Below are 27,793 nucleotides of genomic sequence, written 5' to 3'. Positions count from 1 at the left end.
CAACACAGCCATCCTCAGTGCCCAGGATACACTTGAACTAATCAAGTCACTGGCTGCAGGATGGTAAGAGTGAGAGAAGGAGGAGGAAGCAGATGGTCGCTTATCTAGTTGCCCTGACCTGGAATCAAACACAGGACGTCCATATGCTGGCCCAACATTCCATCCACTGAGCCACTGGTCAGGGCCGTGAGTTATTTTCTTGATGAACTTAAATATCTTCAGTAACATTCTGTTTCCCAGGGGAAATTTTCAACTTGTACTATTGTATCCATTTCAAGGTATTACAGGCATCTGATTTATTAGGTATTGTTTAAAAGAACATGTCCCATTACATATACAAATCCAAATATAACCATCATGGCCCTCATCCTTTTAACTCTGTACTAATGCATTGTGTAGTTGGTTTTTCCCGATGTGTTGATAACTAAGTGCTTATCATAAAATCTCTTCTTCAGAATTAGCAGCCCACATTGTCCATGTTCTTTCACTAGCTCTTTGAAAACAGAGACTGAGCAGTAGATACATTAATTTACAGCTACTATAGCCAATGTTCTCTCCTTCAGCCTGAATTATATATTTCATGTCTAGAAGATTCAAACAGTGAAAAAATTCTGAAAGGCATTCATAAATCTCTGAATGGACAGATGCTTGTCATCACATACACTACCAAAACATATGAATATTTTTTTTCCCATTCTAGAGAACAAGTTGGTAGACAGTGATTATATTAATGATTTTTAAATAGTTCTTCTCTAAAAATAACTTTTATTGAATTTATTGGGATTACGTTGGTTAATTATATAGGTTTCAAGTAGAATTCTATAATACATCATCTGTATATTGTATTGTGTGCTCACCACTCATAGTCTAGTCTCCTTCCATTACCATTTATCCCTTTTTTACCCTAATCCACCTGCTACCATAATAACAAGGGAGATTGAGCATTTAGTCATTATTAATTGGACATGTGTACTGATGAGAACTGAGGCATGATTTTCATTTTAAAATTGTATCATATAGTGTTAACCACATACACCCACATTGTATTTCTATATACACATACGTATTATGAATATTCATATTCATGTTTACAAAACTAAAAGCTGAAACATAATCACAAAATCATACAATATGATTATAAATACATAAGTAAATGAGCCTATGTACAAAAATAGCTAGTCTATGTGTTATATTTACATACAGGGTGGGACAAAAGTAGCTTTACAGTTGTGAACATGTGAAACAATTTATTTTTGTCTTATTATAAATATTTATTAATTATTGCATTATTCTCCATATGCACAACTATAAACCTACTTTTGCCTCACCCTGTATATATATGGAGAGAGAGAGAGAGAGAATGAGAGAGAGGAAAATTTTATATATAGAGAGAAAATAATATTTATGGTACAGTTAAATATATGCATATAAATGTAAATGTATAAACATCATATATATATGAATATATATTTTTATAGGTATATAGTTCTGTTTTGCTAGTGTTTAAACTTTCTTAAATAAAATGGTATCAGGCTGCAAAGAGTCTTCTTCAATTTGTTTTCATTCAGCCAAATTATTTCCCATGATTTATCCATGTTGTATTTGGCTACCGTTTATTCAAATTCAGTCCTCTAAAATATATCACATGAAAAATCCACAAATAATTTAATTTCCTGTGAACATTTGGGACTGTTTCCACCTTAGTTTTGCTTTTGATTTTTCTTTGGGTTGTTTGCTCTTTCAAAAAATATTGCTCTAAAACTTCTTGCACGCTTTCTAGTGCAGCCATAGAAGACGTTTTCTTCAGAGGTGTGAAATTAGGCAGCCCTTAGGAATGTGAGCATCTGATCCTGCCAGAATTTGTCAAATTCACTTCATAAATATATACTGACCATTTTACCTCTTATAATATTTTTTCTCTTAATACCTATGCTTTCTGAGATTCATAACGTGACCTCATTTTTTCATTGCTTAGTGTTTGCCTTCTGTAAAGTACATTTATCTTTATATTTTTGTTATTAAGGTCTAACTTAATTACACTGAGCCAAAGGATATGTTCCCTTTTACTATTTTTCTGAATTTTGTGTTTTTTCCTTCTTTTTTGGCTACATATGTGTCAGTCTTTTTAACCATTTTATATCTGCTTGAAAAGCATATGTATTCTATTATTGGTGAGTGCAGAATTAACTATTTTCATTAAATCAAGTGTGTTAATTTATTGTTCAAGTCTTTATATTTAAAAAAATTATTTATGTTAAATCTTTACAAACAAAAGTTTTTTAAAATTTACCACTGTGATATAGTTGGTCAAATTTTCCCTGTAGTTGTCTATCAATTTTTGTTTTATATATATACTGCTCACAAAAATTAGGGGATATTTCAAAATAAATATGAAGTGATAAAAAATTTTTGATTTTTTCTTATTAAACAAGAACATCAAAAAAGCAAACGTCAATTCAAAGAAAGTTGTTTGATTATGCAAATGAGATACAAAACCAACTTTTATTTCCTTGGTGAAAATACCCTATACAAAAGGCTGAAAGTATTGAAGTGTCTGCACGTTCCCTGATCCCCTAATTTTTGTGAGCAGTATATATTTATTTATATTCTTCTGAAAAATTGGACATCTTATCATTATGTAATGACCTGTCCCTCATGTTTTCTGTCTTCAAACCTAAGATTTATGCGATTATTTCAACTTTCCTTTGGATTATACTTGCTCTATTAACTCAGTCTATTTTTTTCTTTCAAACTCTCAATAACCTTATGGTTTGAGTGTGTATCCTGTAAATAGCTTATAATTGAATTTTCTTTTTAAATAAGTCTAATAAATGGAGAGTTTGGTTTTTTTGTTTTGTTTTGGGGTTGTTTTTTTTTGTTTGGTTTTTTTTGGTGACAAAGACAGAGAGAGTCAGAGAGAGGGACAGATAGACAGGAAGAAAGAGAGATGAGAAGCATCAGTTCTTCGTTGTGGCACCTTAGTTGTTCATTGATTGCTTTCTTATATGTGCCTTGACGGGGGTAGAGGGGCTACAGCAGACCAAGTGACCCCTTGCTTGAGCCAGTGACCTTGGGTCCAAGCTGGTGAGCTTTGCTCAAACCAGATGAGCCCGAGTTCAAGCTGACAACCTCGGGATCTCGAACCTGGTCCTCTGCATCCCAGTCCAATGCTCTACCCACTGCGCCATTGCCTGGTCAGGCTAATAAGTGGAAAGTTTAAAACACATAGGGCTCACCAAGATTTTTGATATCTAGACTTTTGATTTAGTATCCTACTTTTAAAATCCTATTTATCATAACTTCCCATGTATCTTCTTTCACTACTTTTTAAAAACCAGGTTGAATAGTATGGGTGTTATTATTTTGTTATTCTAATTTTCTCCTCTGAAGCTTTGGAAGTTATATACACATTTACTATTCTTTCATTGACTATCCTTAAAATTTTCCAAATATGTATAACAAAGCCCTAATTCACTAACTCCAGACAATTCAATTACGACCTCGGAACAAGTTAATTCTGAAGATTTCCTCTACAAACTTACATATTAGTTTTGCCCAATATTTTAGTCTGTCCCTCTTTAACTGCATAAATTAGGCAGGCTATGATTATTTAGACTTACTCTGGTCTTTGCTTAAGTGAAAATGTCTTTGTGCTTATTCCTGGAAGATAGTTTTAACAGTTAGACAATACTAGGTTGTCTGCTTTTGTTTTCCTTCTTCAAACTTTGAAAAGTATTCCTCCTTCAAACTTTAAACAGTATTTCTCCTCCTGGTTTCCAATGTTGGGATAAAAGGTCTGCTATTAACCTGTCTTTTCTGAGTAGTTGATATATTGTTTTTCTCTATCTGCTCTAAAGGATCCCTCTGCCTTGGCATTTAAACACTTCCTCTAAGATGTCTATAACTGAGTGTATCTGTATAGGCAGTTGACCACTACAACAATGGGCTATGGGTGCTGATCTCCCTCACCGTCAAAAGTTCAGATATAACTATGCTCAGCCCTTCACATATGAGGAGTCTCAACCACAGAGTTGACCTTTGAACAACTTAGGTTTGAACTACACAGGTCAACTGAACTGTGGTCAATTAAATAAAATCTGTGCACAAGTGAAACCACACAGTTATTCTTGGATTACCTGTTTAATATAAGCTGTGCTTTCATGTATCTAGGTATTTGTATCTTTTATCAGTTCTAGAAAGTTTTCTGCTATTATCTCCTCAAATACTGACTCCTTATCTTCCGTTGACTATACTCCTTTTATTGGGGGGACTCTAATTTAAAGACACATATTAGAACTACTTTTGGTACTTTCCATCCCTTCCCCTCTCTTAAGTATTTTGGCTAACATCCTTAGATTTAACTTCTGATTAATTCATTTGATCTCAATCATTAGCTGATCTGTTATTGAGCCTATCCATATGTTTTAAGTTTCAATAATTATATTTTCAATTCAAAAATATTACTTGTTTCTTTTTGAGTATTCATTTATAGTGTCATATAGCTTTATCAACTCCTAACTCTAATTTTCATTTTTAAACATTTATTTATTATTTTGTCATTATAAACTGTTGCTGTGTATCTAAAGCTATTATTTGCATTTTGTCTGTATGGATAATTTGTTTTTAAATTTAAGTGAGAAGAGGGGAGATGGAGAAAGACTCCTGCATGCACCTTGACCGGGATCCACCCAGCAACCCTGGTCTGGGCTGATGCTCTGTCCATCTGGGGCTATGCTCACAACCAAGCTATTTTTAGTGCCTGAGGCAGAGGCTCCAAGGGGACATCCTCAGCATCAGGGCCAATGCACTCGAATCAACTGAGCCATGGCTGCGGGAGAGAGAGAGAGTGAGGAGGGGAAAGGAGGTGAAGCAGATGGTTGCTTTTTCTATATGCCCTGACCGGAATGGAACCTGGGACTTCCACATGCTGGATCAATGCTCTACCACTGGGCCAACTAGCCAGGGCCAGAAAATTTTGTTAATAGTGAGTTCATTCAAGGTTTATCTTGGGCCATGGACATCATGGAGGTAAAAATTGCTGTACACTTGTATGTACTTCTGACAGGAGTCCAAAGAAGGCACTAATATATGGAATTACTTCAGCCCCCCTTCAAGGTGTCAACTTAGAGTAAAATTCAGGTTCTGCACAATCTCTGTGCCAGACACCCCAGGCTCAGACTCCTGCTCAAATGCAGCATAAATACTGGCATCTGCCCCCTAAACCTCACACTCTGTGTTGCTTCACTCTCTCCAGTCTGGGTTAAGTTCACTCTTGGTGAAAGGAAAAGAGAAAAGCTTCAGACATTTTCCTTAATTCATGGAAGTTTAGCAAGGCATTTCAAAAGTATGTTTTATAAGGAGATAGTCCTCTTCCTTACTCCAGAGACATAAATTATAACACTGAATATTTTGATGGAGAGAATGGTAGCCAGTTAGAGAATAGGTACACTATTTAATTAAATTCTAAAAAAAATGGAGTATGAGATACAAACAAGAGTGAACTATAACTCAGTCATGGAGTGAGCTGGGGTATCAGAAGTAAATTTGAAACATTAAGAAAGCTGACCAGGTTCCAGTTACTGCCTGGGTAATGTTTGCAGTTCAGCCCAGGTTAAACTTGGGTCTTTGGGAACTGCCCATGAAGCCCACACTGAGGTGTTCTGCTCATAGCTCTAAATCAACTCTCCTCCCCTCAGCTGTAATGTTTTTTTTTAGGGCAACATGAGTTCACATATTGTACAGTTCTCAGCTTAGTTTTACTACACTTTAAGTTTGTATATACCACTTAAGAGTCTAGAATATTCCACAGTAAAACAGAATTATGGGGAAAGTTTCCCCACATACATGATTATGAATAAACATAAATGTAACTAGAAAGATATTATTGTGATATGGTAAATTTTTCCTTTTATACTATCTTAAAATATGGCATTTGGGGAAAATGGTTTGTTAACAGGTCAAATTTTTTACATCCATGGGACTATTTCCTGTCACACCCCTGCAGCCTCCATTCGCTGGGACTCCTGAAATTTCAATTGTCTAAATTTCCAATATTTCTAAAGGAATTTATAAAAAGACCTGTGATAAGCTGCTCAGCAACTTAAAGACTCTAGGATCACACATACTCCATCAGTTTTTAAGAGTAAGTGCAAGATTGTTGTAAGGCCCTAAGGACAAACACTATTCATTTTTTTAATCTAATATAACACTGAGAGGTTGATGTAAATTTAAAGTGCACATGTCAGTTTGTGTAGACTCTAGGTCCTCAGAAGGATTCCGAGACCATATAATAGTCAAAGATTAAACTGTAACTTATCATGGAGGTCCCAGTTTATGCCAATTACTGAAGTCAAAATCTCACAGGATTTCATTTATGTACAGATACTCACTGAGCACCTATTAACCATCCTGGCATCGTGCTAAATCATGTAGACACAGCAGTAAAGTAGACTTGACTAGTCTCTCCCCTGTGGACCTTATTTTCCTTAATAAATACTAAGTGAACTCTGAGAGTGTTCCATAATATTTTTATCCATACTTTTATGTCTTAGGATTTTTTGTTTGTTTGTTTCACCAAAGGATATAGAAACTAATTTTTCAGACAGGTTTTCAAGCAATGGCCTCAGCTTCCTGGAGGATAACTACTCATCTAAGTGATCTGTGATCTAGATGTATCATAGTGTGTGTGTGTGTGTGTGTGTGTGTGTGTGTTCTGACTGACTTAATCATGATTAAGGAAAGCCTCCTCCTTCAAAGCAATAACAGGTTCTCTAATTTTTATATCACCTAACAAATATGCATGCACACTTGCAAATGTTTACATTACATAACAAATGTGCATGTGCAAGATGCACACTGGATAAGCTCGGAAGAAAGCTAATGTCTGCTAGTCTCAAAAACAAATTAGCATGCAGCTACCATCAGAGCCAGAAACGCCAACCGCAAGTGTGAACATGTTTGACTGCAGGACTGTGTCTTTCCTAGGGCTGACCTTATAAATGAAACAGTGTCGATCATAAGGAAGTGTTTTCTGAACATTTAGATTCACTGTGAACATCAAGATGCCCTTCAATTTAACATCTAACATTATTAGCCTATTGTTGGACATGAACGACTTCGGTACTGAGTGTGACTGTGCAAACAAACATACATACCCCAGTAAAACACACAACTTTTAAAAGGAATGAGAGGAATTGATTAAAATCTTAGGATGTATCAAGTTTTAAATTTGGATATCAAGTTATCTCCATATGGAAAATCACCTAAAAATCATACGTAAAGCTCTTTACATTGATGCTTAGAAGTGTAACAACAAAAAAGCATCCAATAAGCGCTAAGTCGTATCTGAACATGCTGTGATACCAGGATTTTGCTGCCCTAATTCCTATTATAACCAAGCCTCAGTTTAGATGCTCCTTCCTCAGGGAAACATTTCCTAATCTATCCTGTCGGGCCATGTTGTCATTATATTCAAACACATTGGTCTCTGCTTCATCTTTTAAGATACTCATCACTCTTATGATCTGTTAAGATCTCTTACTAAACTGTAAGCTCCACGAGGGCACTGACTAGGTCTGTCTTATTTTCTCTATCAGTGGCTGCTGAAGTATATATTTTTGGAACTGATTAGGTAAGGAATGAATACATAAATAAAATAAAGATATGCATCCGAAACTCATCTCTGAAAATATAAAGATTAATTAGGAAAATCAACATTTACAAAGAGAACTGCGTGAATGTAGAAGGAAACACTGACATACTCTATCTGTGTTTACAAATCTGAAATGACTTACACAATGTTACCAGCGAGAGTACAGAAACCCAAATAACACCTATTGCAGAATTCTCACCTTCAGACTACTATATGCATGCGAAACAAGGTTGCTGCTCAATTATTTAAACAAAGAATGTCCAGTCTTTTTAAAAGAAAAATGAGCAACATGTTCTTGATGGAACTGTCTCCCAGTGGAAACAAAGTATTGGGGTACCTTTCATTTGGAAGCAGCTCCGTCAAAATAATGAAATAGGGAGCCATATTTAGCAAGAACAAATAACTGAACTGTGGTCAATCAGTAAACTCATCAGCGTTATCAGCAATGCTACGGATTTCAAAATACACCCAGGAACTGGTATAAAACAGGTAGGAAACAGAAGAGTAAATAGTGTAAAACAAGTGATCCAATGAAAATCTGTGGTTATCACCTCTGTAAATATATAATCTGCAGTTTTATGAATGATCTTTTATGTGACTTTGTTCTGTAACTTCCCCAGGTCGCTACATTCATTCCCAACTGTTTCTGGATCAGCCTGCTAGATTCTATCAATTTCTTGATGTCTTCTCCCCACCCCCTATGGCTTACCTGTAGTGTCGGGAAATCTCTTCTTCCACCTGGGTAATGAAATCACATTTGGTGCATGAGTGTTCTTTGCTTTCCTTGACGGCCAGCTGCCCCTCCGATGATGCTTGCAGATGGTTGGCTTCCTGTTTGACATCGGACGCCTGGGACTCATGCGCGCTCTCATAATGGAAGAGGAGCACATCCACGTCGGGCGTGGAGAAGGAGCACTGATGGCACTGGTGTTTGACTCGCGAGCTTCCGGCCGCCCCAGGAGACAAGTGCAAAAGCAAGAGCGCACAGTGGGAACAATTACTTTTTCTACATGCGAACGGGTAAGTGATTTCTCCAAGGTGCTTTTCTGGGCTGCAAAGGCCTCTGGGACAGAATGGACAGTGCTTAATGGTACACTTGTGAATGTTGTGGAGCTGTTGATAATGACGAAGAAGTGGCCCCACGACAATGACATCGGGGCCATGGCTTTTGGAATATCTGAAGTCGCAGAACTGACAATTGTAGCTTGTTACCACATTATCCTCGGCTCCTTTGCTGGGGAAGTCCTTCTTTTTGGCCCCACTGGAGCCCTTCTCTGCCTTGGCCATTGTCTCCCCTTCCGCACTTTTGGCTAGATCATTCTGATTAATGACGGAGCCCCTGGACAGTTTGTCATTCAACTCTGGATTAAGGCCGCCTGACTGCGCTCCTCCGTGCTGCCTGCCATGATGTTCTAGCAGTTTAAGTGAGCTAGATGACTCACAGCTGAAACTACAAAATTTACACCAGTAGTAACTGGTGGCCTCTGCGCCGTTTTGTCTGGAGGAGTCGAGGGGCTTGATGGGCACTGAGTAGCCAACAGGCGTGTCATCGCTGGCCTTGACGGTGATCTTGTCCTGCCACTTCCCCAGGTCCCCAGAGTCACTGGATCGAAGTGCAGGGGCGGACTTGTTAGAGTTTTTCTCTGCAGGTTTGGCCCCCTCAGAGGAGGGGAGAGGAGCTTTGATTTTGTTTGGGTGAGTCTGAAGAAAATGTTGTTCTAGTTCAGTCGATGAGTTGCCCATGTAAGTGAAATTGCAGAATTTACAGCGGAAGTACTTGGTGTTCCCTTGGCAGTCTGGTGTTTTCCGTCCAATGCCAATGAACGTTCCACCTGACGTGACCTGGTATAGAAGAGACGGATGTTATTGAAAGGTATCGTTCATTCAGTACTCTCCGTAGGAGGGAGCAAGGCACACTGGCAAGTATTCCACATCAGAAAGTACACGAGAACTTGGGCTTGTTAGGAAGTCACCTGGATAAGCAAAGCCAAATAAATCTACTCTTCGTTATTCAATAGCTACTCTATGAGAGGCTCATTATGATAAACATTTTTGGCCAAAATATCAGAAGAAGGTAAATAATAAAGGGACTATTTTAACTAATTCAAAGAATTTAATAGTCTGTACTTAAAAAAAAAAAACAACTAGGAAAACATCTGCCAATGAAGAAGATTTTACTACCGCCTCCTTCAAATCCAGAACTTGATGAAGCATCCAAACCATGTGGGGTTTCTTCTGACAAGGCTAAGGGTTGCTGTCAAGAGCAGAGGCAGTTACTCAGAGATTACTCAATGCAGAGATTCTCCAAGGAAATCCTCTATTCAGTTTCTACAGCAATGAGACTGTAGGCAAGACTACACTTTATTTCGGGGGCAAAATAATGACCCTAACCCGATCACACAGAATGGCTTATAATTAAAGCCTGAGCAGGCACGATAAGATGAAAAATGAAATGTATGCAGGGGGCTTGAAGTCACAGTGAAGGAGGGCCATTGTAAAGCTTTAAAATGCTTCCCACTATAGGACAAATGGAAAGAAGAAAACATAACAGGGCCTTATTAGATTAAGGTTCTGTCTCCTAGAAAAGGCAGCCCCTACTGAGAGTGAGTTGTGAGGATGTACTAAGGCCAAATAAAACAATTCTACCATAAAGACACCACAGCTTTCCGTTCTGCCTGAAGTTATAAAATTGTACAGTATCAGGGCACTGAAAGCCTTCAAAGGACATTTTATATAAAATCCTTACTCCCTTTGCGGCGGGTACCCTAATGCACAGCCTTAACTACGTGCCACCAACAAGCAGCCAAAATCTCTGGCTTAAAATAGAGTCTTTGACTGAAATGCTTCAAGGAGGGATAAACTTTTTCATCCAACTATCAGAGAATTTTAAATATTTTCTGGTACCAGATGTCGTAGATTAAGCACGTGGCATAATCACACGTTCTGCCTTCTTCAACAGCTGCTCAAAAATGACATGTGTGATCACTGCTCATATCCAAATCAATCCATGAGAAAAGTCTCAAGCATCTCAAAATCATTTAAAAAGTCCTACTTAATATGCAGACAATATCCCTTCAGCACACTAAGAAACATGTTTGTGCCGCTGTGGCACAAGACCAAGACTGAAGCCCATTCTTCCACTTAGAGAAAGTTGTGACCTTGGTCAAATGACTTGGCCTCTGAACAATAGCTTCCTCAATTGGGGCAACCTCTAAATTTATTTCCAATATTACAGTTCTAGGAAATGTGCATGAACACATAAACAGCTCAACATTTATGGAACATTAAGACGATCATTTAGGAAGGTCTCCCACAGCCTTTGAACAAAGGATGACAATGTCTCACTTTTGACAAATGTCTCCACCCACTGAGGGCAAGCACACAGATTTCAGTCTGTCCACAGTAAAGCATCATGTAACCAAAAGAGGAAGAATGAGGCACTCTCCCAGACAGCACCTGCCAATCAGTGGTGTGATAGACGTCAAAGCCAGGACCACATGAGGACAGAGTCTATTCACCACTCTAACCCACCACTTCAGCGACTAAAGCTACTAAAGTCTGCACCAAAAAGGACTTTTTGCATACTATATTGCAAAATTCCTCCTTCTATTTCCCAAATCACTGGAGGTGAAGAGAAACCTTATTCTCAAAAGCAAAACGTTGAAATGAGATGCCGTCCACTCGAGTACTCTGTTCCCAAACTTCAGCTTTGAATCAAAGAGGGTAAATTCAGAAGTATCCCCTTCTTTCCTAAAAGCAGCACAGGAAGCCAGTAGACAAAATCTAAGTATGAGATGTGCTCCTTTTAGCTGCCACGTCGCTTCAGAATTGCTGTGCTTCCTAACGTGAAACGTTCTTAACTTCTGCTGGAAGAACGGGGATTCCTGAGAAGCCATGCACTTCACCGCTCTGTCGCTCATCTTGTCATTTTCAAGCCTCACGGTCCGTGTCCACCCAGAAAGGGACAAACAGGGAGTGCAGACTTAAGGAATCCCCAAAATAGGATTTCTGAAGTGAAATTTAAATTATTACTAAACATCACAACATCCTTTGCAGTATTTATTGGACAACAACCATAAGAATCAGAAAATCCAGGCTAAGAGTGACTATCATCAGGTAAAGAGGCTGTAAAAAAAAATTTTTTTAAGCCATTTTGAGGGGAAAATAAGAGAAAGAAAACCTGTAGGTAAGGCATTTTGGTTCAGGATAAACTAAGCTACTGTGATAACTACATTAAATCTTTTTAGTTGGTGGTGTCTGTGTGCCTTTAAGTTGTGTTTTTTTTATCCATGGAAAACCAGCCAACTCCATTATTTAGGATGCTTTTCATAGTTACATACTCTATGCTGAAGAGCACCTTCATACTAGTGACTGTTCTTTCCAAACCACCCAAGCAAACAAAAACATAAAGACCACATCTGATGGCAAGAACACCAACACTGCTCTCTGTAGGTTTTCGATTTGCCTTCTTTGTAAACAATAGTAAATTATATTAGTATCTACCTTATTAAAAGCTAATATAATATTAGAATTACATACTTTACATATTATAAAGCCAACTTTGGAAAATGTTAATTCCTCAGTGTATTCCTTTTCTCGTGCAAAACAAACAAAAAAATAAGCAAGCTTGAGGCAACTTTGTGGTCATTTTTACTCTTTCTCTGTAAGGGATGTACACGTAGGTCATGGCAAAACAGAACTGATGTCTATCATATAAATTCCCTTCTAAACTAAAACAAAGTTTATTATTTGAGCAGACCATACCTAAGACCATTGACCATATACATTTGATTTTCATGACTCACAAATGTTAATTTATAACAATTCTAAGTTAAACACTAATACACAGCAAGAACTGCTACGTAAGACAAGTGTGTGGAGTAAGAGTTTATTTAATGTCATTGCCAGGAAACAGTGCCTACACATTCAAAGAATTATCTCAAACTTTTCAAATGGTTAAACACAGCAAGGGGTGGAATAACCTTCCCGTTTTCTAACTATGACTATACTAAAAAAGAGCAGATTAAGATGATAAGTTTTAATCTTTCTTCTTTTGTTAATCAGGACTTTAATTATAACTCATTAATTCAGTAGTCTCTTTGATACAGATATCTACATTTTAAATTTTATAGTAAACTGTAAATTGTTTGGACCAAACATTATAACTCTTCATTCATTCATCCAAGCAGTAACCAAGTAACTACTGAGTGTTTAATTTGTGCCTTCCCTGTGATAAACATCAGGTTACGACAATACACAAGCTAGATAGACCACATCTCTGTCTTTAAATCACTTACATTAAAAAGTCAAAATTTGTAGATAAAATTCTTTATTCACTTACACTCATCTTTACTTGCATTGGTTTGCCCCAAGAAAAGTTCAGTAGTTAAAAATCTGTGGAAAGACACATTATTTACTCTCTCCCCTGGTATCTAAACCTTCATGGATATAATCAATATTGTACACCTTGCCGTTATAGGATTATCGTGAAAGTTAAAGGAGTAAATGTATCTGAAAGCGATTTGTAAACTCTAGGTCAGTGCTGTCCAGCAGAACTTTCTGAGATGATGGAGATGTTCTGTAGTTTACCATGTCCCAGACAGTAGCCACTAGCCACATGGGGCTGTTAAGCACATGAAAGGGGGGCAGTGAAACTGAGGGGCTGACTTTTAAATTTAATGTAAGTAGTCTTGATGAATTTTTCATTAATTCAGTTTTAACGAACCGAAATCTATAGAGCCCCATGTGACTAGTGAATACCATAGTCGACAGTATACTCTACAGTACTAGTCGCATAAACAGAATTATTTAATAGAATGAATTGCCTAACTGAATTTATCCTGCCAATGGGTTAAAAATATTGACTAGAGGGAAAGGGGTGAAGTCAATCAGTGATAAACTCATAATCTTGTCACTCCTAGCATTCTTAGCCGTAAATAAGAAAGTTCTATTCTGTGTTACTAAGCTAAGGCTTCATTTATAGTCCTTTATCTTTGGAAGTAAGCAGGGACTTAATACATTCAGGTTGAATGAATGAACTCAGTATGGGAGATGACAGAAAACTCAGCATGGGAGCATACAGAGAAATTTCTCATGACGGCCCGTGAGTTATCTGGGATAAGTGACAGTAATTCATGGTCCCATTATTATTGATTCAACCTGACACATATGGGTTTCTTCAAAAAAAACCAGAACAATAACCTTGAGCGGTTGGCTCAGTGGTAGAGCATCAGCGTGGCATGTAGATGTTTGGGTTTCAATTCCCAGTCAGGGCACACGGGAGAAGCGAACATCTGCTTCTCCATCCCCTCGTTCTCTCTCTCTATCTCTCTCTTTCTCTTGCAGCCATGGTTCTGTTGGACCAAGTTGGCACCAGGCGCTGAGGATGGCTCCATGGCCTTGTCTTGGGCACCAAAATAGTTTGGTTGCTGAGCATCGGATCAACAGCCCCAGATGGGTAGAGCATCGCCTTATAGGGAGCTTGCTAGGTAGATCCCAGTTGGGGGTCATACAGGAGTCTGTCTCTCTGCCTTCTCGCTTCTCACTTAAGACAAAAAAATAGAGAAAAATCCATCTTTCACCAGAAAACATTTAAATGACTATGAAGCCATTGCTTGTGAATTAGAGTTCTATAGAAGCACCCAGCATACCTGTTAAGGCATGAAAAAGAAATAGCTGAATAGATTCTAAAATGTTTTCCACTGATTGAGGTCACGTTGGCTTTTTATTTTCTGTTAACCTTAGGTTTTAAAAACTATTCTTTACACGTGGTATGTTCCAGAGCTTTCATTTATAATTCATAAACATATGTCTTTTCACAAGGGAAATAAAAAATATAAATGGTTGGCTTTTTTAAAGGTCTTTAACCTTAATTTGTTTCTTCTTTTAATAATATGGAACAAACAAGAAAGAATAATATATAAAATAATATGTCACAGAAAAAGGCGTTTTTAAAGCCTCAGAACTCTTAAAATGATACTGTAGCACCTATACTTATGTTCAATGGAACAAAAAGAGTTGTTTAAACACAAACTCTTCCTCAGATGTGGTGCATTTTCAAGTACTATAATTGATAGCAACAGAGACAATTAGGAGGGTACTCAGTTAAGAGGGCTTGAGGTTATAGGCTGATAGTAAAAAAGGAAAACCTTAAAAGTAAAAAGCTAAGGTGTTAAAAAAAAAGTCACTGTTCAAATACTGAAGTTACAAATAACATGAAGAAATCTGTAAGGGCCAATCTCAACTGAAAATAAATATAGTCAGAATTAATGTGTTTATCTACATAGGGAATGTTTCTGCATAGTATTATGCTTCAAAAACACTGGAGCATATAATCTACCTTAATGATGTACCTTGATAGAGACTTCCCAAAGTTCAATAACAAGTCTAATTAGATGTCAATCATCGCAATCTCATGCCTTCACAGCCTATTCTTTGTATCATTGGAATAACTGGACTAAAGACCCTTCTCATTTGGATTTATAAGAGCCAGAAAGTGTGTTTTCTTAGAGGGGGGACTAAAACTTAAATTACTATAAGGGGAAAATTTATGGGTAAAATACTGCCTATTCTTAATTATACACATTTTTCTTACCAGCCTTTTCATTACAATAATACATAGTCAAGCCCCAACCTGGTTTCTCATTTTCCTCAGTGTGATATTGAACTAATTGTATTCTCTATGGTTATTTGGTATTTGGGCTGATAGAATGCCAACAAATCTTGAACTCAGTCTCAATCATTTGAATGATAATCTTTTTTATGGAAGGGGGGGTAGGAAATGCAAAACAAAACCAACTGCAGTGCAGGTGGGTGGATTATAAAGCTGTGTATTTTCCATGCATTGACTCCCGTCATTGCCAGCTCATCAGAAAGATACATAAAAACTGCATGTATGTTCCAAAGAGTGTCTTACTGGGGAAAACAGAGAGTCAAATCACTATGGAGCATCCTTCCTCCAGGGAAGTGTGCTTTCTTGCATGCCTGCTGTGCCTGGCACTAGGGGGATACACACAGAAGTACCACAGTCCCGAACTCCAGATGTCTGTGGTTCAGTACAGAAGGTTCCCAAGATGATCGATTACAACAACAGTGGATTATGCGCTTCTGCTGAGAGCTATAGCAAGTTCCATGACCACATAGAGGAAAAGACCTCACCTACCCTGACAGGTCAGCCAAGGCTTCCGGAAGGAGGTGACAACCCAGCTGTGGACAGATGAGTTGGCATTTGAGATGAGTCTCAAAGACAGTGGTCATGGAAAAGCTTTCCAGGTGCAGGAAACATGAGTAAAGCAGAAAGGAGGGTGAAACGGTGGAAGTCACTCTCGGGAAATGGGGAGGGAGACGGGGATGAGAGAGAATTTGGAAAAGGAATGACTTATTGGAAGGTCTATTTTTAACTATACAGGTTTAACAAAAACAACAAGCTTTTTACACAAAGTAGACTAACATTTCCTACAAAATGTAGGAAGATTGATCTATAAATAGAATTTTTAAAAATTAAAGGAAGGAAGGGAGAGAGAAAACGGGGAAAGAGAGAAGATAGAAAGAATAGAGAGGGAGGGAGAAAAAGAGGGCAAAAAGGAGAAGAAATGGAAGAAGGAAAGGGGAGAACGGGGAGGCAGGCAGGGGGACTGAGAAGAGAACAGAAGAGAAGGGGGAAAAGTACAGAAAGGAGGAGAAAGAAAAAGAAACGAAGCATAGAAACCACTAAGAATTTACTAAGTAAACCCAAGGGGCAGTGGCAGTAAAAGAATAAAGAAGGGAAGATTGCAACAAGCCAATCAATATTTGAGAAGGAAGTACATAGCGGAAAGAAGTTCAGGGTAACTGACATTTCTAGTGGGACTGACTTGAAAATGGCAGAAGAGAACAAACTATGGTAAAAAAAAAAAAGTTGTTTTAGGGAAGGACCTAACAGCTTCAGTTTTACACGTGTTGACTTTGAGGTGCCTGTGGAAAACCAAGTGCAGCGAGCTACCCATCAGCTGGAAAAACAGGTATTAGAACAAACGACTGTTTATTATTATAAGATTCCCAAATATGTTATTGGACTCATAAAAGAATTCAAGTGTTCTTTATTTTTCCCCCATTGACAGAGAGTGAGAAAGAGGGAAGGGGGAAGAGGAAGAGAGAGAAAGATAGACAATGGTGAAGCATCAACTCATTGTTCCACTTCACTGTCCATTGTTTTTAGTTGTGTATTCACTGAGTGCTTCTCATATGTGCCCTGACCGAGGATTGAACCCAGGATCTCAGGGTGCCAGGACAATGCTTTATTCACTGAGTCTCCAGCCAGGGCTCAAGTGTTCTTTAACCCTATATTAACAGGTCATCTAAATAAATAGTAAGGAGAAAAACAGCTAAGCAAGTAAACAATTTCTGAATTCTCAGACTCCTCTCCTTGTAGCCCACACTTCCCTCACACTCAGAATCCAGGGACATCCCACAGCTCCCAGTGTGGCTGCGGTACACGGTACACTCAAATTAGACACTCTAAAGTATTCTGATTTTTTTTCACTGCGTCCACACCCATTCCCATACTCACTCCTAAGCAAATGTTAAATTTTAATTACACAGCCTTGGAGAACATTAATGGGAGCTGGGTGGATCTCCTTACCATTTAATCTTCATAGAAAAACCAACGTAGATTGTGCCTAGTAACTAAAAGAGGAGAACACCACTCTCAGATCACATATTAAATCATAAATTCCTAAAACAAAGTCTTCCAAATGAGGAGACTATAAACTAATTCAAACATGTGGATGAAATATCCCTAAATTTAGGGATAAGACATTGTACCAACCTTGATCAATTAAATCAAAATTTGGCCTGGGCTCAGTCTATGAGAACTAGTTTCTGTAGCAAAAGTACCAATGAAAGTGAATCACAGTCACTTAAAAAATGGCAAATCGCTGCCCTGGCCAGACAGCTCAGTTGATTAGACCGTCATCCTGAAACATAGAGGTTGCCAGTTTGAACCCTGGTCTAGGTACATACAGGAACAGATCGATGTTCCTGTGTGTGTGTGTGTGTGTGTGTGTGTGTGTGTGTGTTTCCCTTCTTCTCTCTCTAAAATCAATCAATAAATTCTTTTTAAAGGCAAATCAGCAAAATTAATTTTCTTTTCAATGATTTCAATGATAAGCTTAGCAAGTTCAAATAAGGCAACATTACGTATGCTACACAGGTTAGGAAGAGATAATCTCAAAGAAATCACTTCCATCCCCCAAAATCAATGTGATTCACACATTGTAGGCGTCACGGGCCTGGTGTAACAGTTTATACCTCCTCCCTTACACGCCGTTGGCCTCTCTTCCATTGCTCTTCCAGTTGCAATAAACTCAGTCTTATATTTGGGGAGATCATATATCACAGCGGTTGGAAAGTCAGGGAGGGTTCTGTAGCCTGTCTGCCCTGGTTATCATCCCATTTACCCCACTCACAAGCTTTGTGATCTTGGGCAGGTTACTTTAATTCCTCTATGCTTGTTTCTTCATTTTTTAAAATAGACATAATGGTAGTGTCAACTTCAAGGGTTTTACGAAGATGAGTTAATTAATACATGTAAAAAGCTTAGAGCTACATATGCACACACGAAACCTTTAATAAATGTTAGTTATTATTAGAAGTGAATCCAAAATTCAAGGAAAAAAAAACAGAAGATACATGCAATTTTGATTATGTAAGCTAATAGATGAAAGCATAGATCAAATAAAAGTAATACAAAAAAAATTAATCTTCCATTTGACTTCAAATTAAAATGAAACAAAGGTCTTTTCTGATACTCTGAAAATGTGTAACACTTACTTCAAACTTTAAAATTATAGGATGAAAAATTTAAGAGGTCTATTATGATTCTCAGAAATAGACTCCATAGAGAAAATTGAAAACTGAGAAGGAATTACTCTTTTTCTACAAACTTTCCTGTGGTTGGCACACTACTAATGTTTCTGTGTTTCCAACAGCTGCATGGGTGCTGCAATTACAATGACCCAAGAAACAAAAAGGACTGAATAATCTGTTGACTTGATATGGTTAGTGCCCCAGGCCATTAGAGGATAACATTTTTATTAAGAGTTAAATAGCATCAAATTTGATTGGACGCACTGATAATCATTCCTTCTTCTAAACATTCTACCTAGAGAGAAATACTGACATTCAAGAAAGTGATACATGGTCTTTATACAATAGCAAATTAATAAGAAATCAAAGAGGAATTGACATGCATCCCATTGACCCTCATGGAACAAAGCCAAATGGAGATGTAATCATCATGCAGGTAAAGGGATTAGTAAAGATGGCCAAACTACTCAACTTCACCTAGGTGGCTACATTATCCAGCTCGGTCATCTCCATGATGAAAATAACCTGGTAAATGCCAGAACTTGCTATGTTTTACAGCCTTAGAGTGAGCATATGTTTTATTTTGCACACTTTATTACTTGTTAGAGAGAAACAGTCCTGAATATAAGTATGGGTCATATGCCAAACATTCGGTTCTCTATAGACAGTCTGAAGTGATTAAAGTCTCATTCACCAGTTGTTCTAAAGTGCAATTGTCCACAACTCAGAAAAGCAAAGAAACAGAACTTGCTAAGATCTACAACTTCCCTCCTACTCCAGATCAAAGGAAACTGCAAGGCAAAAAATAAATATTTGGAAATAAAATTCAAGAAAAAGTCAAAATAGACCCAAATGAGATTAATGCTCTCTGAATTTTTTTTTCCCCCAGACCAAACTGTAACCTCCTGTTTAAATGCATATACTGGCATATGTTAAAGATCTATACAGCTCAGAGTTAAATATGTTGAAAATACAAAGGATGACTTTCTATCTCTAAAATCTGCTCCCCTTACTTCTAACATGATATATTGTGCAACTCTGATAAAAATATTTACAGAACAGAAATGTCGTGCTCCTAGATCAAACAGAAGACAGTCACTGGTAAGTTAATAGTGACATTCTTCCGTGAGCCTTAGAATATCATTAAGGGCCAAAATGTACTTAATAGCTGGAATCTGAGAGCCACCTTCTTGGAGGCCTGAATAATGCAGAATAACAGAAAAGGTTTAGTAATATAGAAAGGCAACATATACATCATGAGCATTTATAAACTTAGGATAACTAAAAGTCTTTCCCGTGGGAAGCACAACTTGACAGGACTCCAACTTTTATAACCTGGTCTGAGGGCTAAGAGTCCCCCATAAAGATGACACAAACGCTCTAATGCACAGCACATTAAGCCCTAATGAAACAGCCGAGTCCATGCTTAACAACGCAAGCCAACATTCGGCGACGGTTTAAATATAAGCATAATAAAACAGATTAAAAAGAAAGAGGCTGTAATTATTTTTTTTTTAAGAACTCAGTCTCTTGTCCTCTTATTGGTCACTATGTGAGCCTCAAAGGCTAAATATAGGTAGTAAAATTTACATGAAGGGCTTACCATTACCATTCATGCCACAGCCATTATTTTTAAAGATTTAAGCCTAGTAATTGATAAAAACCCGACAAGAAAAAATTTAAATATTGAGAAATTAACATCCAGGTCAAGTAAATTAGCTCTAAGCTAGACAATGTAAAAAAGCACATGTCTTTGGATTTCGGGGCTGGGCATGCACCTCAAAGTGGTGTGAGGGGATTTGATTTCAACAGACTCAGAAAAGACTATCCCGGTTTTATGAAGGCCCTTTAAAGTGACTTGCACTATCCAGCATGGGCTCCATCTACTATCCAGTACAAAGACACATTGTTATTTGACACTGTTTTTACAAATTTGTTATTCTTTGACTTCGTTATGTATAATAAAATTTACACAGAAGTGGATATTGTCAGTACAAATATGTCTAAGCTTCAATTAATCCCCCAAATATATGTCAAATAATCTGAACTTGGAACTGGAAATTTGAAAATTTGTTTAAATTAGTTCTTTTCCCCAACCGTATATCTCATGTTTGCACTCGACTCAAATTATTTAAAACCATCCACGGCAAACCAAAATATAGATCAAAGCCACAGAGTTCTGAAGTCCTATAGTCTGGCTCCCGTTCCTTTTAGTCTTGGCCTAAAATGTCATAAATCTATCATTAACCACCAACTGTCATGAATGTTAAAAGAGAGAGAGTAAGAGAGGGGAGAGGGAGTGAGGAGAGAGAGAGAGGAGAGAGGGCCAATGTAATTGAAAAAGATTAATGAATTGCTCTTCTATGACTTCAATTAGCTTAAATTACAGATTGATGTAAATAATTCCTAGAATTGAACGTTGATTGTAATACTCATATTTACCAACATCTTTTTATCAGAACACACACATGCCATTAACTTACCGTAAATTTCTGACAGAACTGTACTATAGAAATTCTACAGTCAGCATTTTTATCTCCCAGTTTTTCGTCTCCACACACTTCAAGTGCCAAAGAAGGATGCTCTCAAACAGAATTTCAGCAACACAGACGTGTAGGGGAAAGGGGGAGTTTCAGATGTGCTTTTATTCGGTTTATGCATCTAGGGAAGCTGTTCAATATTTATTCCAGCATAAAGATATGAATAAGTTACTTATCTTCAGACATGTTTTTGCATCAACATCTGGTGTATGTGCAAAGTATGCAAGATTAGCATTTGGCCCACGAATATATTAAGTGTTCTCTTCCCAAATTGAAGAAAAGTTCACTCTCTTTAGATTTGTTTCTAAATCCAATTGTTTTTTTAAAATAATCACCCAGTTTTGCCACAGATTGGTTTGTTGTTGTTTTTGTGTGTGTGTGTGTGTTTAGCCATCTTGCTTCTCTTTGAAAAAAACAAAAACAAAAGGATCTTAACAAGATTATTTTCCTGCATGCCCCTTCCTGCCACTTTCGGCCTTCTTGACTCTCTGCTGCTGGAAGAATTTAGTAGACAGCACAGTATAGGATCAGCTGTTTTATTTCTAGTTCTATTAGTTCAAACTCAGCTCACACATCTGTTTTATTTCCAAGAGTGCTGCCCAGGAAAAGTGTCCAACTCATTCTACCCAAACATAAACTTTACTATAAATAACTGAGAACCTAGCAAATAACTGTTTGGGGGAAATGGAAGTCTGTTTAAAAATCTGAATTCTTCCAAACTATAGGCCTCAGTAATCTTCATTTTAGAGGCTCCCTGACAGCCCAGATCAGTCTCCCCTCAGAAGTTGTCCCCAGCGTGAACAAACTGAAACGCCAGCCGGAAACCCAGGTATTAACATCGTATTACTTGCTAATTATAAAACGCTATTTCACATACAGGCATTATTCACTTCTAACCCTTTTATCTAAATCACGTATTTGCTCTCCAATCATAGTTTGACAGCAGAGTGTACCTGACATAAGGCAGTGGAGTGATCTTTAATAAGACAGCCAGTTCAAAGCATATAGCTTTCATGCATAATAACTACGTTAACTTAATTTGCTGCTCTGCAGAAATAATTCTATTTGTGGAAATTCGCAAAGTCAGATGGAATTTTTAAGAGAGCTCTACAAAGATGAAATTGGCTTCTTAAGAGTTCTTTATATCTCCTTTAAAATGATAAGATTGCCCTTCTGACATTTTTAAAGGACTTGGAAATTTCTCTTCTGGTTCACTACCTCTTATTTATAACCCTTTGCCTGCCTTTTTATTTGGCACTGGGCCAACAGACACGTCTAGATCAAATGCACTGTGCTGATTGAGTTGATAAAAATGGCTGATATTTTTAAAACTTTAGCAGGTCAATTAAGTGTGATGTAATTTCATTGGTTCTCTGATACTTTTTTTAATCACTCCTAAAGAAGGTTCATATTAAACCTAATGTGTTTTAAAATCTCCTGGCCTAAGAACACAATAAAAATGAATACACTATCATAGAATGAATACACACTTCTCAAGCTGTCTAAGAGTTTTGATATTGCTCAAATGAAATAAATACATTTCTTTAGAGTCAGTTCTACAGTTCATTCTATTAGAAATGGTCAATTATTTTTCATTTCACATATGCCATAAACTAAGGATAGACGAGTAGATCAGAAAAGTATGCTGTGTTTAATAAAAGTTGAGATCTCAGTTACTACTCAATGCTTTCGTCAATTAGTCGTTTTTGTAACTGCAGAAAGGGATGTTTCATTGTCCTGCATCAAGGTCATTCAGGTGTCCCCAGTACTTCCAGTCACATTGACTTCTTTTTTTAATCAATGTAATATTTTATTTTCAAATTTTCACTTGCAATTATGTTGCTTTTTTCAGGACTCTATTTCTGCATCCATCAATATGATCTAGTTTGATCGGATGTTGGGCTAAGTATAAAATCAAATCCTCATCCAAGATAGAAGAAAGACTCTCACTGAAGGAAAGACGATAGCCGAAGACTTAAAATGTAAAACTAGAACAAAGCACGAATTACTCTCAAGAACAACCATAAAGATTAGTGCCATGTTTGGAAGATTGAAATCAAATTACCATCAAATATGTCCAGAAATCTGAAGCTTAGCTAATTCCCTAAAAACACTTTTCCCTACATAATAGAAATACTGGGATTAATTTCCATGATGAGAGGCTCAGGACAACCCTGAGTACACATTTAGATGAAATAAATAATGAAGCTGAGACCATCTTTTCTGTTGGATCTAGCAAGCTGCCCCTTTGCTATGAGGGGCTTAATTTTAACACGCATATGGGAATTCACATTTCATTACTAAAAACTTTTTGCGTACCAAAAGATTACAATACAAAGCACAAACCTGTACATCATAGGTCCCATTTAGTAAAACAGGCCTTGAAGAATTGATATCCTGCAGCACACCAGAAAGCATGGAACGGTTGACCTTCTGGAAGTCTTTGGAATGGCTGAACTGCACCATGTTATGAAGGGCTAAGATTTTGCTGTCCAGCTCAGCATCTTGCCTGGTGCGGTTATGCAGTCCTAAGTGATACTTTCGGAAGTGCTTAATCAGATCCGTGGGGTCATTGCCATAGTAACCGTATCCACAGATATTGCATTTAAAGTCCTGAAGCTCTGGAGACAGAGGTGCCGGGTCTGGGTTGTCATTTACCAATAAGTCAGTTTTGGATTTATTCAGTCTTACACCCCCATCTGAAGGCACTTGTGGGTTTTTTGAGGCCACTGAAACTGGGCTTGAGCCTTGACAATTGGCCTGACCACTCTGAGCTTGCCCCGTTTCCTCGGTAGCCTTTGGCGACATCTTATGATCTTCTTTTGTCTCCAATGAGTCCCCTGATGGGGCGCAGGCCATATCTTGAGGGTCATCTGCCTCCGTTCTTTGAGGAGACTTCAAGGGTTCACAGACTCCCCCAGCAGCTGGAGACGAGAAAGCCAACATATTTCTATCTGTCACCTCATCATGTGGGTAGGAGGGAAGGTTTCCTCCCTTACTGGGGTTTTCATAATTGAAGCCAGGCTTCTCACTCAGGACTGAGCTTTTTAAGTCCTTCTTACTGCTAGAAGATGGATCCTGGACATGCAAGCTGTGTTCCTCCTTATTGTTTAGTTCTGCCGCATCACTCTGATCCGTATTTTCTGACATCTGATCTGCAGATAATTCTTTGTTCTTTCCAGATACCTTGCTTTCTGTACTTATAGGCTCCAGGGTCTGGCCCTCGTCTTCGCTAGCAACGTTTCTCAGAGGGGGGTTCTTTTTCCGGACCATATCTGTAAAAACAGAAGGGCAAGAAAGATGTGGGATAATTTAAAGGTTGCAAACATATTATCTAATCGAGAACATTTTACTTTCTCTATTCAAGGCTTTTATAAGGTGTATAATAAAAAACTACCTCCAAGAAAAAAAATCAGTTTGAAAAACAGCAAAAAATTGAGACTAAAGCCAACAATTTATATTTAGGATATGTTTGTCATAGAGCGGCTCAATTTAAAATGGTTTTATGAATAGTAAAGGATTAATGATTACTAACTATCCTTCCTATTAGCTATTCTTGCCAGCCAATTATATTTTTTGCTCAATTTCTTTCTTTAGAAGACAGTGATATACATATACATAAATAAATACTGTATATGTATATATATATGTTTACATATTTATGCATGTTATAGATTATGTAGAATGTACATACATATTATGTTTATAGATTATATATACATGTTTATGTTTATCAAAAATAGAGTACATGTTTATTTTTATGATATGTATGTGTATATAAACAACACAAATTAGAACTCAATATTGTTACACATTACAACTGAGATATAATATAATTTCCACCAAAATATCATCATAGTAAAAAAAATAGATCTAGCATGCGATAAAGAAAGTAAAAACTGCCCCACTGCTTTCAAGAACGGAGGATAACACGTTTTCTCTCTGCCCTGAGGTGAAATTTCTTTAAGCTCCCCTACAGGGGGGTTGTCTGAAAGTTAGGAAGACGACCCGGAATGGTCACAGTGGCCAGGGTGGGTTTCACTGGAACTGTCTCCAGCATTATGGGGAGCCCACCTAAACCCCAGTTTCCATGTTCAGCATGACGGAAATAGTACCCATTCCACCAGCAGGAGCACACTGCAAGTTGACGAAAGTGAGATCTTACATTAAAGCATATGACATTATCATCTTATAGATCAAAATGGCAAAACTGGGCAATTCACAATGGTTTGCCTTTTCATGCTAGCTCAGCTATGCCTTTTACATTAGCGGCATCAGTGGACTGGGTCAAAATCAGAATGCTGTGACAAATTCCCCCACTAGATTCTGGTGAATCAGAACTCCAAGGGTATAAGGAGATAAGGAACAGTTTGTGTTTTGTTAATAAAAAAGTACAGTAAATATATTTTTAAAAATTTAAAAATATATACAGTGAAGTCACAAAGGCTAGTTGAAGACAGGTTTGTGACCTGTGGCTGAAAACCAGTGAGTGCTGTGTGAGGCGGTCACCCCAAATGTCTCTTGGAAAACTGCACCTGTGACAGACTCATACCCAAGCCCTTCTTTGTTTGCCAACTCTGTCACAAGGACAGATTTATCAGAGTTCGTTACACCATGATTATCCACAATGTCCTGAGAAAATCCAAATTAATGACATGTTTTAGTCACTTTCATCTATAATTTCTCACAAGGACTGAGGGGATCACACGGGCCTGGGATACAGGGTGAAACTTTGCTTCTAAAAAGCTGGTGCAGCAAAATTTTTACCATGTGAACCACTGAACCAGGATAATGTACTAGTTAGAGTATAAGAAATGATTTATAAGGTAAAAATTCACTCTATTGAATAATGTCAAAAATAGTGTAACTGTACTTAAAGAGTCCGTTGCTTTTCTTATACACAAATAGTGTTACGTCATCAACTCTTCACAAAATCTCCTTCTTGGAACAACAACAGCAGCAACAACAAACATTTCTAGGAGAAGGGCTGAAGTCTGGAGGGAAGGTCATGGGCAGTGTAACACCTGCCTGGCCTCTGAGGAGCGGGGGAGGGGAGGAATGTGGTCTTCACCTTGGGGTCAGTACCGCTAGACCCTCCACCTGGAAGACAGGGTAACTAATTCACTCTTTAATGTTTGCATTTTAGTGTCTTATTTTTTGATGTCAATGTTTTAGGAGACATCTACTTTTCTGTCAGAAGTGGCAGAAGTTGGGAACTTGTACCAACACATGTTAGCCTGGAGGGCAATTTTACTGGTAGTCAACGAAAGGAAGACTAAAGAGGAAAGGAAACAAAAGAATAAAAGGGAAGCTTAAGAAATCAGTTCTCATTGACAATGCAAGAGTCTGAGTAAAAAAATATACCATTTCAATCCGGTTTATACTAGAGAACATTCTAGATTATGGAGTATCAGCCGTTCCTGCATATAAAAATGTGGTGATCGGTACAGCACTGCCTGCCTTTCCCTCCAGAACATCCTGCTGGTTTTCTCCAGTGCACCTCTCTTTAGAAATGCCGCAGTTTAATCTTTCCTTGCCCAAATACTGAAAAACCACACCATTTAATTTCTAATATTTTCTCCTTCATGTATATAAAATCTGGCAATGATACACCAAAAGGAAACAAGGTTACCCAAGAAAGATAAAAATCTAAATGAAAGCCGTGAAAAAATGAGAATGAACTATTCTAATTCATTAATATTCTCCTTCCATGAAATTGAGAGATGGTGGTTTATGCCCATATATTAATGTCAAGGTAATTAGGAAAAACGGCAACATTTTACATAGCAAGGAAATGAAGAAAAGTTACTTCAAAATGAATAGGCATAAATATGTTAATATCGAAGAAATGAACTTATTTTTCAGAACAAAAAAAAATAGATCTTGCTCATTTATTGTTATGAAGAAAAGCAAGGGTCATAGTTTAAACAGTTCTTAACCAGCATCTATAGTGACTGAGGGAAAATATGATTTAATTAAATTATTCTTTCAAAATTCAGTTCCTTCATCTACCCAAGAACAGGCCTTTAAAACCCACATGACTCACTGATTCCTTATGTTGAATAGAGCTCTTAATAATATATATCGCAAAGAATGTTAAACTACTAAAACTTCAAAGAAATATCATAAAGGTCATTTGGGTTTTGTTTTTTGTTGTGGGGGGACGGAGCCTGTTCTTTTTAGTTGTGTTTAAAAAAAAAAAACATATCGTGGTTAATTTAGTTGACTACACTTTGAAGTAGTTATAGAAAAAAATAACTTTTTTTTACTGAAATTATATCACCATAATTTTTCAGAATGACATATTATGTAAATATAAGCACATTTGCAATACTTCTAAGTGGAAGAAACTCCCCTAACAAATCATAAGTTAGATACCGTAAGACTACAGCCACCCTCAAGTTATTTTTAAGACAAATAACAGATTGTAAGACGTTTCACTGTGTGCCAAGAACTTTTCCAGTTAACATGTTCACTTGAAAAAATAGATCACATACTTGTAAAATCATACCCAGCATTGACTTCATAAGGCATGTGGCGCTAGAATGGTTTTTACAATATTAATTCTATTAGTCAACTAGCAGGAGGCTAATGCAATTGCCTTAGAAGATGCTCGGAAGACACAGAAGACATTTTGAGAGCTGATCTGTACATCTGCAAAACAAAACAAAAAAAATATATTTTCCTTCCAAAATGATGTAAACAGACTTTAATGCATCACACCTCAAACTCATCGCTATGCCAGCCGCACAGGCTG

At 37.4% G+C, this 27,793-nt stretch overlaps 1 protein-coding gene across 11 annotated transcripts in view; it reads right to left on the bottom strand.

Moving 5' to 3' along the window:
* The window catches only part of TRPS1 (transcriptional repressor GATA binding 1), a 250,687-nt gene that overhangs the window by 179,727 nt on the left and 43,167 nt on the right, over nt 1–27,793 (bottom strand). For 6 of the 11 annotated variants that reach the window (XM_066265794.1, XM_066265792.1, XM_066265793.1 and 3 more), the window contains 2 exons: nt 23,383–24,311; nt 8,361–9,493 (listed from right to left, as the gene is read on the bottom strand). In XM_066265794.1, the coding sequence (XP_066121891.1) occupies nt 8,361–9,493; nt 23,383–24,309 (2,060 nt within the window). In that variant the 5' untranslated portion in view covers nt 24,310–24,311. Of the gene's footprint in view, nt 1–8,360; nt 9,494–23,382; nt 24,312–27,533; nt 27,691–27,793 lie in introns of all 11 variants that reach the window. The other 5 variants (XM_066265786.1, XM_066265788.1, XM_066265787.1 and 2 more) reach the window with 2 other exon arrangements.

Source organism: Saccopteryx bilineata, chromosome 3 (assembly GCF_036850765.1).
Source record: "Saccopteryx bilineata isolate mSacBil1 chromosome 3, mSacBil1_pri_phased_curated, whole genome shotgun sequence".
Classification (NCBI taxonomy): Eukaryota; Metazoa; Chordata; class Mammalia; order Chiroptera; family Emballonuridae; genus Saccopteryx; species Saccopteryx bilineata.
The sequence above is the reverse complement of the archived record's forward strand: the minus strand, read 5'-3'. Positions and strand labels throughout refer to the sequence as shown.